The 14795-nt window shown below is 33.7% G+C and overlaps 1 protein-coding gene across 1 annotated transcript in view; it reads left to right on the forward strand.

Annotated features, from left to right (window-relative positions):
* Nucleotides 1-731: 731 nt before the first annotated feature.
* Nucleotides 732-14795, forward strand: part of LOC110454672 (cytochrome P450 3A29-like) — a gene marked incomplete at its 5' end in the record, with an annotated part of 26396 nt that continues 12332 nt past the window's right edge. Inside the window, 8 exons of the mRNA XM_021504315.1 lie at nt 732-828; nt 1583-1699; nt 2201-2295; nt 2625-2769; nt 5207-5294; nt 5815-5972; nt 6384-6472; nt 6770-6907. Coding sequence (XP_021359990.1) covers nt 732-828; nt 1583-1699; nt 2201-2295; nt 2625-2769; nt 5207-5294; nt 5815-5972; nt 6384-6472; nt 6770-6907 — 927 coding nt within the window. The remainder of the gene's footprint in view (nt 829-1582; nt 1700-2200; nt 2296-2624; nt 2770-5206; nt 5295-5814; nt 5973-6383; nt 6473-6769; nt 6908-14795) is intronic.

Here is a 14795-nt window from a genome sequence, read left to right on the forward strand (position 1 = left end):
ATACAGCATTCTCCTCTTAACTATACAACACTCTCCTCTTAACGATACAACAGTTTCCTCTTATCGATACAACACTCTCCTCTTAACGATACAACAGTTTCCTTTTATCGATACAACACTCTCCTCTTAACGATACAGCATTCTCCTCTTAACGATACAAAACTCTCCTCTAAACGATACAACACTCTTCTCTTAACAATACAACCCTCCTCTTAACTATACAACAGTCTCCTCTTAACGATACAACATTTTCCTCTTAACGATACAACAGTCTCCTTTTAACGATACAACAGTTTCCTCTTAATGATACCCGTGTCACTTTTTAACAACATCACAGTCTCCTCTCAACAACCACACAGTCTCCTCTAAAATATATCACATTTTGGTCATAACAACTAGGCCGTCTAAAGTTTATCTTCTGTGACTTCATGCTTTCTTTGAATTCGAACAGTTTAACCTTCAATAGGTCGGTATGATTCAATATAGATGTACATACATGTATATCAATAGGATTTTGAAAAAAAATATAATGATCTAGATAAGAGAGCATTGAAGACTACTTTTTAACCAGAATGATCGAGGATAAATACAAAGAGGTTTGGAGAGCTGTCAAACATATGCAAATCTTTGAAACTATGAAAACGATTTTAAAAATGTCTTAAATGATATTTTGAATCTTTTTCTCCCACTAAACTTGCGTAAATGATATAATTTTATCTCTTTTTTTCCAGATATTACGGCTTATTGTCTCCGTGCATTGTGATCGCCGATAAAGAGATGTTGCAGGAAATACTCGTGAAACAGTTTGCAAACTTTTCTGAAAGAAAGGTATATACATGTAACATAAGTTTATTAATGGAGTAAAGCAGTATTTCATAGTATAATGGAATATATTTACTACATGTATGTTTTTTTGGTGTGATAATCCAAAGTGTTCTGCATTTGTGCATTCACTGAAATAATTATGATGATTGATAGTGATCTTTTGATGATCAACGGTTTGTCCTATCGCCTTAGGTATGAAATATTTAGAGGATTGCTATATCCACGTGCTTGTAGTTTTAACAGAAGAAATTCATTCCCCACAAAGAAAGCGGCAGTAAAAGACAGTGGTTTAACAGATGGCGATATAACCAATATTCAACTCCATGGTTATTCACAGATCAGTCAGAACTTCCCTTGTTAGCACCAAGACCAGAAGAGCGGCAGGCTTATGTACGTGGTTTACGGTCGAAGTTGGGTCTTATATGGAGTTGGTTATATTTTTGTCATAGTTTATTACCAACAAACTAACTCCAAAAGTACATAAATTTCATTTGAAATACAAACTTATAAAAAAAACCTAATGTTAAAAATATAAAGAGACATATTAACAAACAACACAGAGCAAATTTTAATTTGGAAGCAAACACTAACTTATTCAGAGGAGGTGGAGCCACGGACAGTGTGGGCAGATCGTCCGGGATAGACGAGTAAATCCATTGTAGTGTCGGTACTCTGTACATTTTTAACACATCTTCAAGGTGTTCATTTTATCAATGCTTATTTGAAAGGCTGAATAGCATCTATGTATTTGTTACAGACACTTTATGGATTTGTCGGAGCTATAGAACATTCTCTCCTTCATCAGAAGGGGGAACAATGGAAACGAACCAGGAGTATAATGTCTCCCACATTTACAGCTGGTAAAATGCGCAAGGTAAATACGAAATAAGGGTCAAACAACTGTATTTACCCTGTCACCCTTTAATGGGGATACATTATGCACTATTACTCTTTTATTGGGTGACTTCTGTGGTAATCTTGTACACTGTCACCTTCTAATAGGGTTACTTAGTTACTGCCACCTCCCACGAGTTGACTTCATACGTTTTTAATCTCTAGCGGGGTACATGATATAAGTTCATGGTCACACAAATGTCAAATGGATATGATGTCACCGTCAACGTAAGCAACTCATTATTTATATCAATACAATTTAATGCATCTTAGATGTATTATTAAGGAATTGGCATTTGAAATGACTTATATATACAGATATTGAAAAAATTACGTTGAAATTAAAATATAAAAGAAACGTCATTTGGAAAAACTGTAATCATATTGATGGCGAATTTAATACTCCATATGCCACGCGTTTTACTGTATCAGATTTCAGGTTTACGTACTTATTGAAAATACATTTTCTATTCATATTTAGATCGTTCCATTTATCCAGGACGCTTGTGACACCATGTTAAAAACGACCCGGAACGCCATTAAACATGGGGATAGTGGTCAAGTGGAAGTACACAGGTGATATCGCTTTCATAAAAGACATGGCTGTTTATCTAACCAAATATTGCCTTTCAAGTATTTAACTTTCCCTTTCTTGATAGAACACCATGCTTCCTTAAAACACGGTGTTCAAATGACGCAGTTGATTCGGTATTTAAGAGCTTCATTTTTTGCCCTGTATGATATAAAAGTCGATGTTTTTGATGGTTTTTTTATTATCATTTTTGGTCTTCTTTTCATTATCTCTACATCGGTAACTATATCAGAATTAGATTGGCGTCGAATAATTAAATGAGTGTAACATTGCGGACCACCCTCATCAAAATATAATTATTCACATCTTACAGGTTATTTGGAGGATACACAATGGATGTGATTAGTTCCACAGCTTTCGGTATCCACGTGGATTCTCAGAGTAATAAAAACGACCCCTTTATATTTTACGGAAGTAAACTTGCGAGGGTTTCCTTTTTTTCACCTGCGATACTACTCGTCAGTAAGTCTGTTCATTCAGCCATCTAATCTAGCTATGTAAATGTTCATTACATGTATGGTAAGTATGGTAAACACTGACTTTTCATAGCCAGTTTAGTTCAGCAAGTTACCATCGAGGTATTTTCTAATGTATACATAGCATAGGTATTTAGGAGGATCCTCAGACAAGGGGATGCGTTGAACAAACCAACTCAAGTCGACTACTTTTCAAATATTTTGAAGTTTGTGCTTTAATTTATTTAGACATTTAGGTTTTTTCAATTTACATATTTATATGTTTGTAATTAGTAGCAGAACAAGCCAATATATATAAATATAAAAAGTTATTTAAATTTTTTTATCAGAAACAAGTAGATCTGTAAAGCCTGTTAAGAATTGTATACGAGTCACACTATCAGGAGAAATTGGAACATACATGCTGTAAGTGCAGAGATACGCAATGTGGAAGATGAAAATATATCACGGGAGGGAAAGCCTACAAGATTGGACAAAAAGAGTGATTATAAACTCCAGCATGTCTTGTTACTCAAATATCTAATTAATGTCATAATGTGTCCGGGATGTAAAGAATATTACATTGGAGAAATTAGTAACACAGTAAACACCAGGGTCCGTGTATATAAACAACACATCAATGCAACGGAATACAGAAAAAATATAACTGAGTGAACATTTAGATACTTGTAAAAATAAATTTCCAATGTTCATTTTGTTTTTGAATACTTTTGGAAAATGCCACTGAAAGAAAAAGGAAGCGCGACCATTTGATAACGACATTAAACCCGCTATAGAATAGACTATTTTAATGATAATTATATACCTCTCTTAAAGGCGTCATAATTGGTATATATGTGTACTTATGTTTAAAACGTCTGAAGCTTGATAATGAAAGCTCTAATGCTTTACAGGTCTACGTGCTCCTGATTTTCCCCCCAGACTTTTCACAAATGTATAGGACAATGAAAACATAATACACTTTAGGATATATAAAAAATCATATATTTATATCAGTAATAGGAATATTTCATTTAACCATGTCTGTTAACATTCTTCTCGGCATTTCAGTTCTCTTGCCAATTCTTAGACGTCTGTTCATGAAAATTGGAGTCTGTGTCTTACCAAAAGACAGTCTAGCGTACTTTCGAAAACTTACATTAAAGCTGGTGAAAGAAAGAAGAGGAAGAAAGGAGGTAGCTTACCACTATCAGACACTAGACGACTGCTACTCCTATAAAAATTAAGCAATGACAAAGCTTCAAACATCCACGAACCAATCACAAGTTGATAAGCTGTTTGCCAAAATTTAATTTCAAATGTGAAACTAAGTAAATAAGAAATTATGTAAACAAAATCAACAAAACAAACGGCAAAACGATGTCTTGAGAAAAATCAATATTATACAATGTCAAATTAGAAATAAAGCTAGCAACTTAAACTTTGATCTCTCTAATGACCATCTATTAGAATCTGCTTCATGTGAGTGTGGTTATATACAGGAAACAAGCTATCATTACTTCTTTGACTGTGCTAGATACAACAATCACAGACAATTACTCTCTGCTACTCTATTCAATGATAATCACTCGCACTATACTCTACATACTTTACTAAATGGTTGTAACCAATGTGACAATGAAACCAATACAAACATCCTAGAGAGTGTCTCAACCTTTATTGTGAACTCAAAAAGATTTATATAACTAGAATTATCTATATCAACTTAAATTATAATGTACTAATAATCTAATATTGTAAACATTAACAGCAAACATGCTTATGGTTATAAATATCATTAAGCGCTTACTATAAACACAGTGTGAATATGACATACTCACCCCTTAAATCAACATGGACTTGTATTTTGTAATTAATAACAAGTAGTTATATAATTATATTCTTAACGTATTATAATGTGAATATTAATATTCATAATATTTAATGTATATATGCCTAATAGTCAATTATCTATGAGTCACTCTGTAAGGATTTTGAACTCCCAGGGAGGATCTAGTAAAGGATTATGTCTAAAACTCACTCATTACTCTGGCGAGGTTAAGAAGTAGAACAGCTTGACAAGTGAACTTTCATAATCAGTTAGAGTTATCTCCCCTTTACCGTATGATTCATTTCATTATAAATTATAATATTTATACAAATGCTGTTGTTCGATCCAATTCATACAACATCATGAATAAAATTTGTTGAAATGAAATGAAAATTAAGCAATGACAAGCTTCAAAATTCATGAACCGATCACAAGTTGATTAGGTGTTTGCCAAAATTAAATTTCAAAGGTGAAACTAGGTAAATAAGAAAATATCTAAAAAAAGCACTAAAAAAATGGCAAAATGATGTCTTGAGTACTTTTACATTATATGTAAACATTTGTTTTGTTGACCAGCATAGTATGTATATTTAGTGTTTGCTGTTTCAGGTAGATCAAAAAGATTTCCTTCGTTTAATGGTTGATGCTCAGGAAGATGGAAGAGAATTGGACGGAGGAGACAAGCATTTTAATAAAGGTTTACCCTTACAAAATAAGAAAAGTTTGGCTTCATTTTAAACACCATATGATAACGTTTTATTATAGATTAACAACATAATGTTGGACGTTTTTTGTAATAAACAAAGTGTAGACTAACGTATCAACTTGTTCGCTTGACTGCTCGGAATAATATTTGTAAACCTCCAACCCCAGTTTGACGAACCTCATTAATATAAAAATAGGTTCCCGTCGTCAGTTTATGACTTATTTATTTAATTGAAATACTAACTTATAATAATGTAAATTGCAGAGGGATTGATATCTTGGAGAACAAATTCTTTTACTTTTTCAAAAGAAACTGTTTTTATCTTTGTGATAGTGAAAGAGATACGGGTATTTAAATTGTCCGTGTCATTTTTAAATGCAACATATCACCCATATTAATCATGTCATGTCGCTTCGATCACGTGCGTATTCCAAATATATGTTTTATTCTACAGATATACATTGCAATAAGTATGAGAAAATGCTAATGTTTTCGGATAATTTCATCTCAGGTCTAACGTTCAACGACATCCTGGCGAACACAATATTGTTTTTTGTTGCGGGCTACGACACAACCAATATAACTCTCACCATGAATGCATATCACCTCGCTACGAATCCAGAATGTCAAGAGAAGCTGCGCCAGGAAATAAAAACAGTTTTCGGGTCGGTACGTATAGGGGAAAGCGTATGTAAGCACACAGCTGTGTACGTTATCAATGTACTACGTATCAAATACTATACCCTTTTGGTTTGTATGGGAGTTTGTATGAAATGTTATTTAAAACATGGGTTTTAATTGAGAAATGACTTTTTTAGGACTCATTATATAAAAATATTCATATTCCGTGTGGATATTCTGGATGATCTTGTTTGGAAGTTTTTATTGTAGCGATACTTGAATGAGAAAATTTAACGAATTCAACTTACTAAGCATTAAGTCCTTACCGCTATTAGGATGAAATGAAAATCAAGCATTTGATTCCCAATAGTGTGTCTCGTCAGGTAGAGTGGAATAAAAGCAGGCTGTTTCAGTTTTGAGGTGTGTTATTTCCATTAAGACTCAATTTGTTCGTTGTAGGGACGGATTGACTACGAAAACCTCACGAAACTTCGATACCTTGATATGTGTCTTAGTGAAGTCCTGCGTTTGCACCCTCCGTTTGTGAGGTGCGTACACAAACAATTACCTGCAGTTTCGTTATAAGAGTAGCATTGTGGAACGACAAACAAACAGACACACATGCAAACTTATATGTACGTAATGTGTATAACATCGTTTTTTTGTGGAATTATTTTTTCTTTCCGTTTAACATTTATGCAAGATTGTTAATTTGTTTATAAAAGAAGAAAGAAAAAATAAGAAATAAAGAAAACTGTATATCTATACATAGACTAAAAAAATAATTTCATCTTTAGTTTGTGTAGAACCAATTTATTCATATCATTTGATATTTGTCATGATAGATTTACTAGAACATGCGTCAAAACTACAAAGATAAAGAACCTTACGATTCCAACTGGGATGATGGTGATTGTGCCAGTAGATTTTTTGCATCATGATCCGGATGTTTGGGAAAAACCGGAAAGCTTTAATCCAGAAAGGTAATAATACAAATGGCAACATGGACGGGTACTTTCAATTGTTATTGTTATATGTAATTCAATTATTAGGAAACGAAATACAGCAAATCATCCACACGTTTCTATTAGGATTGATGGAAGCATATTTTTATGGAAGCTTAAGAAAAATTGTGAATAACCAGACAGAGATAGTGTTTCTGTTAGGACAGTAACAGGAAACGTCTGCTGGGATATCTATCTTAGGACTGACTAACAAATCAGAACTAAAAATACCGCCTGATATAGCTTAAGGAAGTTTTACCCTATTAATTATCTATTGTAGCAGAGAGGTTTTGTAAACAGCCGCTTTTCCCTTATACGTGTAGCTTAGCTGCTTGTGTTGTGGAACAATGCAGACAGTTTTTATATTGCACTGATGAGGACACTGTAAAAAAAAAAGTTATTCGGTACAAAACATTTTTTATCTTTTTTTTCTGCATCATCATGCATCGATTCTTTAAAGTCACGTCCATACGTCGTATTTTAAATGGTAACAAGTAAATTAAATACTTCACCAGTTTAACCTAGAAACATTCCATGAAATCTGTACGAGTAGATGTTGTTCCTGCGTCCATTCAGGTAAGCCTTTTATTTTGTATCAGAGGGTCGCAGTCATTACCTGATGTATACATGTGTATGTGGGCTGGGGTTGCTAAGGACGGCTGCCATATTTGAATCGCCATCTCGTTCCCATGAACCTACGGCCCCACATCCATCATGTGTGTTTTGATTGTGACGTCATCAATTTTGAGTTACTCACCGGATTATTGACCCTGTTTTCGTACTCTCCCTGTTTTCCAATAAGTGTGTATATTTAGTGTGACGTCATTTTGACGGAATTAACTCCCCTTGTTTCTGACTTTTTACCTTCTGATTTCAGGTATCGCTTCCATGGACGGTCTCTCTCTCTGTGATGCTTGACGGACCTGCGAACCCTTGTAGAACGAGAAAGAACGCATACAGAAATGAAAATCGCTATTACTTGTAAATTGTTTTCAATAGGGATGTGTATTGCGTGTGACGTCATCAATATGGCATTTACCGACGGAATTAGCTCCCCTTGTTTCTAACTTTTACCTTCTGATTTCAGGTATTCTCTCTCTCTCTCTCGGCGACGCTGTTTCTTTGGGTTTATTTCTCTCTTTTTTTCTCCTCTTTTCTGCTTTTTTTTAATCATGTATTTTCATTTTCCTTAATAATCTTATGCATAAAACATATCTTAAATCGATAAATAGTTACAACATGCGTTGTTTACAATATAAAATCCTAGGCATATTTACAATGTTTTCGAGTGTGGTATTAAACTGTGATGAACTTATTTTTCGTGTAGGAAGTGAGTGTGTCGGTGCTGTAGCAGGTGGTATTGCGTCCGTGTTTGAACTACAAATGATAGTTAATACGTAGACAATTCACAATAATACATTAGCTAACGGTATAATAAAAGAATGAGGTAAGTGATTCTATTCCGCCGATATACTAAGAGGGTAGTTTGTAATAATAATACTGGCCGCTTGCACGTCGTTGTCTATGCATTCTTTGGTGATGTTGTTTCCTAATGCGCTCCTTGTCGTTTGATATGTTGTGATTTAAACATTTTTTATTTGTCATTCAACAAAAAGGATTAGGCACAAGTTATCTCAACTTAGAAACGCCCTCTCCCATACATTTCATTATATTGATTACATGACAACAACAACAAATATATTTATAATATATATGAACAAAGAAGAAAGGAAGGGAAAAGGGAAGAAAAGAAATTTAGAAGAATAAGAAAGAGAGATGATAGGATAATACTACTGACCTTAAAATCTGTTACTATTTTTAATGTAGGTTTGGACTATATGGAAGATATTTTCATTGTCTTCATCTGACAAATTTGGAGAACCGTACATAATAACATTTAGAGAAATATTACAATAACGTGAGATATCATCAATCAAAATTTGTCTTTGTCTGATATACAGCATACAATCAAAAAAGTAATGGACTGCATTTTCACACTCATTTCCACATGCACACATTGGATCACCTACAATATTAACTCTATACAAATCATAATTTAAACTACTACATGAATGACGCAATCGTGTATGTAAAATATTTAGTTTTCGATTTCCTACATGAAAAAAAATAGGCAACAAGTAACCTTGGTTACGCTTAATCGATGATTTAAAAATGTTAACGGATGGCTGCTCTCTGACAGTATTTGGTAAATCGTTCCATAGTCTTATAGAAGAAGGAATAAAGGATTGGAATGAACTAGACAGACGGAAATTGGGAACAGTGTAGTTTTCAGTATTTCTCAAGTTGTAGCTATTGCGTTCGCATACTTTAGGAGGAAGAATGTTAGTTAAATAAGAAGGTGTTTGTTTATTATGGAGTTTGTACATTAGGGAAAGTTTCTTAAGTTTTCTTCTTTCAGATAGAGGTTCAAGTTGGGATTCTTGATAAAGTGATTGTTTACTAGAAAAAGAGGGTAGGCCAGTAATAATTCTTGCTGCTTCAAGCTGAACTTGTTCAAGTTTAGTTAGATCTGCCAGAGAACAACCATCCCAAACTTCACAGGCATATTCCAACACAGGCAACACAAATACTTTATATATTCTTAACAAAGTTTTCCTACTCAACAGTAATTTAAACTTTCGTAGTACTGATACCTTTTTCATGCATGTTTTTTGAATTTCGGAAATATGTAAAGACCATTTTGCATCTGCACTAAATATTACGCCTAAATGTTTATGACTTTCAACACAATTCAGAGTCTCAGTACCAAAACAAATCTGTAAAGGAAGTATATTTCGCGAATTAGATATAAATAACACATCAGTTTTCTGTTGATTAAATTTAGTAAGCCAGTCCCGTGACCATTTGTCAAGTTTTTCCAAATCTCTGTTTACACACATTTCAATATCAGCATGAGAAGACGAAGAATACATCAAAGAGGTATCATCAGCAAATAAGCGTGAAATACAATTTAAATTATCAACAATATCATTAATATAAACCAAAAATAACAGAGGACCTAACACACTTCCTTGTGGTACACCAGCATTTGTGTAACCTATATTAGAATACACACCTTTAACAAGAACCTGTTGTTGTCTGTTTGAAATGTAATTTTTAAACCAATGTAGTAAACCATCTCTAATACCATAAGCATGTAATTTATGTAAAAGACCCCTATGCCAAACTCGGTCAAAAGCCTTCGATATATCACAAAAAATTAGACAAGTATGTTTTTTTTCTTCTAATGAACAACATATATTATGGTAAATTTCTATTAGCTGATGGACAGTGGAATGATGAATCATAAAACCAGATTGTTTTTCGTAAAATAAAGAATGATCAAGGAAAAAATTATAGATGTGTTTAAATACAACCCTTTCAAAAACCTTACCTATACAAGACAACAAAGTAATTGGTCGGTAATTTGACACCAAGTGTCTATCACCCTTTTTGAACAGAGGTAAAATAATACCATGTTTCCATATTTCAGGGAATATTTTAGAATTTAGTGACATATTAAAAAGAATTGACAATGGCTTACATATAGAATTCGCTGTAAATTTTAGCATATGATGACTTATAGTATCATGACCAGATGCTTTTCCTAATTTCAGAATTTTCAAAATATCACATATTTCATCACTTTCAACCACAATAGAATCAAGTACAGAATCAGTTCTGGAATCAAAACTGGGTAAAGATTTGCCAATATCATCTATGTTTGAGATAGAGCTAAAATAATTATTTAGAATATTTGCTTTCTTATCATCATCATATTCAATATTTGCATTGCAAGGATTAACTAGAGGTGGAATAACCTCCTGAGAACCCGACTGTTTTAATAATTTACGCACTAGTCTCCAATATGACTTAGGATTACTGGTATTAAGATTATCTATAATATCACCAACACTATTATAAAACATTTCTCTTGCATATTTTTTCATATTATTAACCTTATTTCTTTGTCTTTTAAATTTCTCTAAGTTGGATATGGACTTAACACGTTTAACGGCGTTATGTAACCGGTCTCGTAACTGAAAAGCTTTTCTTAATTGGGAATTCATCCATAATTTATCACGAGGTCTTATATAAACTGTTTTTTTGGGTATACATTCTTTAGCAAGTTTCAAAAATTGTTCAGTAAATTCAACACATGCTACATTAACGGAAATAAAGTTTTGAAAAAATGTAGGCCACTCAAAAGTTTCTATTAAAAAATTTAACCTATTAAAATCGGCATGTTTATAGGCCCAAATTTCTCGAGTGTAGGTACAAGAGAGATTAACAGGTATAGACAAAAATGCAATACATGCATCATGATCACTTATATTACGATCAATCGGAATTACATACGAATCAGTACATTTGGTAGGGTCAGTTAATAAAATAGGATCAAGTAAACTATTTCTGGTTGTTCCACGCCTAGTCGGCTCATTAATAACGTTAGTTAAGTCCATTTCCAACATGACTTGGTGTAAAATATGATTACGTGATAACGTTAGCATATCTACATTTATATCACCAACAATAATAACATTCGAAGTAATTTCTAAAGCTTTTTCAATCGAATACTTAAAATTCTCCCAAAAAGGGTGACGTGAATTTTCTGGTCTATAAACGGTACATATTAATACACTATTGTGACCTAATTCTACCTGTATCCAAATTATTTCTCCATCCAGAAATTCGAGATCATTCCTCCGGACACATTTTAAGGAAACAGAATAATATACTAAGATACCACCACCGGAGAAATTTCTGTCTTTTCTAAATGGTTCCACAAAACCCGGTAGAACTAGTTCAGAAGTAGGTACATACTCATCCAAATGTGTTTCAGTCATACATAAAATATTGAATTCATTTGTAATATTTTCAATATATTCTAATTTATTCCTTATACTTCTAACATTCAAATGAAATAGAGATAATTCATTTACTGATGGACCTGGATTAGTTTCTACATCCATGTCCAATATAAGTAATAACAACAAAATATGGCAAAAATTTATGTTTTGAAACTGTGACTGTAAGCACATCAACATGAAAGATGCTACGCTTGCTTTAACACTAGATATAAAAAGAGTTTTGTAAAATATGTGTTCATTCGATATATAATCAGTATTTATGTGTATTACACTACGTATTTTTTTAAAACATGATCCTCCATAAGCTATATTATAAAAGCAACCGATTGAAATCCTGTGCGATATTGCTGACATATCACCGATTAACCATTATCAAAAACAACATATTGCACAGGATTCCCCCCGGGAGCGTCTAAAGAAAACATATACATGTAACACCTGTCAAAGAAAAGAACTTCTTTGTATGTACGCATGAATGACTGCACGTGCCAAGTAGTCGATCTAAGGTCAAGATAGGGTAAACAGAGAGAAAGTTGACAGGGGAGATAACAGAGAAGTAGTAGAAAGAAGAATTTAAAGAGTAAACATGGCTGATGATTCAGCAGCGGTTTCATGGTTTTAGCAATACAAAAATACGAAAAAAATGGGATTTATCAATGACGATATGTATTATTGTACAATATTCACATTACCAGTGTCGATGTGTTCATTATTCGCATGCAACTTATCAACTAGAACAAACATGAAACACACACATACATGTATATATAACAACGTATTTACAACCCCTAATATTGAAAGACTCATGCATGAATTTGAAAAAACACAAATAATTCATTTTACAAATACACATGCACGTACACCTATTTATACATACACTGTATAAGTTATTTATTTTCAAAACTGATTTGCCTTTCAGTAAGGAGTAAGTACATGGACATACACGAATATACACATACATATATATATATATACAAGCATGCTTGCATACATACATACATACATACATACATACATACATACATACATAAGCAGCATGCATGTACTATTTAATTTGCTATGCATACAAGTAAACGTTCACATATATTATATTATATATAGTATTTAAATACTCGTGCATGTATATGAAATTAAATGAAATTAAATATCTCACCCGAACATACACAGAGTATATACACATACACTTATGGTTATACACAGGCTTCTATATGTATGTAATCCACACATAAACACACGTACAAAATATGCTCACACGCGTGCACCTATTTATACATATTTAAATACATACATTAGTAGCATGCATGTAATATTTATTATGCCAACCATGGATGGAAATGGATTGGGTGGTGTTTTTTTTGTATGATATATGTATAACTATTTTAATGAACTGACATTATGTACAGAATGTCAAGTCATTTTTTGGCTGTGTTTACTGTGTAAACATGACAGTCACTCAATGGCCCTCTGGTACAAGGTCCGATATGTCATTGTGTGTCTTGACGAGTATTTTGGGCGAGTCCTGTGCAACTTTATAGAAGACACGTCCGTCGTTTGTCCAGTAAGAGTAAATGTTCTTTGCTTTTCTGGCCTTGCCTAGACTTTTAATTAATGCCTGACGATTAGCTGTTAAGTCCTCTGATATAAAAATGTTTTGCCTGGATTCTTTCAATTTACTTTTTGCCTGAAAAATTAAATTTTTGACCTTCCAGTTCCGCAGGCGACAAATGATCTGAGCTTTACCATTCCTCACTTTACCTATAACATGTGACCTATTAATGTCTTCTGTGGTGATGGGGATGCCAAGGTTAGTAACACAGAGCTCAACTACTTTGTCGTCGGTCATTTGGGCCTCCTCTGGCTTCATTGGGACTCCGTGGAAACGTAACGAAGTCCTCCTCCCGTACTGCTCTAGCTCCTCAAGGGAGGATTCTAGATTATCTTCCTTAGATTCTAACTGCTCTACCGTACTCTACAGAGCCTTATTGTCACTTTGGAGAGCAGTCATTTCCTCGGTTAACTTCGAAACTTGAGTTGTGAAGGGAGTCATACAGACCCGTACACGTTCGCTGTTCCACTTTCAGCGTACCGTTTGCGTAGCATTTCCGTACCGTTTGCGTAGCACTTGCGTATCACTTGCGTAGCATTTCCGTAGTACTTCCGTACCATTACCGTACCATTTCCGTAGCACTTGCGTAGCGTTTCCGTAGCACTTCCGTATCGTTTCCGTAGCACTTGCATCTACATCTTTCCATTTAAAAAGCGTTTGTGAAACGTTCGGTCGAAAATTTTACGGAATATATATTTGTCGAAACGAATTGTAAAAAAAAATCATTATAAACCGCATTACGTGAAAAATATTCCAACTATCATAATAGTCTGAAGGGAAAAAAACACAAAAATGACGGCTTACACATACATGTACGTAACAGCTCTTCTCCCATGGGCCTACTGTGTGTTCCCCACACCAGCAGCTAGGCCTTAGGGGTATTTAAATAACAGGCATACAACTGGCCTTGTGGTAATGACCTGTCCCTTGTTTAAGATATAGACAACTTCAGTGTCCGTTATAAAGGTTGTTAGGGCAACATGACCACCCGCTGACAGATACATTTCTTTCAATATGATATCTATATACCTGAGAATCTAGGCAGTGATAATGCATTGACCATTCACCTGTGGTCACATTGGATTCTGATGTGCTTTACCTGATCAAGGTCACATTCTGTGATTTCAAGGCAATTAAGTCCATGTCAATTAATCCAGTTCATTGTCTATCCGTATACAGGTAAATCAGTTCAAGGTAAAAACCTACAGGTAAGATACTTTGGCTGCCCCTCGATCAGGAAATACCAGCCCCAGGCACAATTTCATTTCACAATAGTGCCTTAACCAAGGTAAACTAATATTTAACTTGGAATTCCTAATTTAATAAAAAAAAAATGTCCCTTATTAGGATATTTAACTTCTCACGTAGATGATTTGTTTTAAAACTAATC

The sequence above is a fragment of the Mizuhopecten yessoensis genome, unplaced genomic scaffold (assembly GCF_002113885.1).
Source record: "Mizuhopecten yessoensis strain PY_sf001 unplaced genomic scaffold, ASM211388v2 scaffold8009, whole genome shotgun sequence".
Lineage (NCBI taxonomy): Eukaryota > Metazoa > Mollusca > Bivalvia > Pectinida > Pectinidae > Mizuhopecten > Mizuhopecten yessoensis.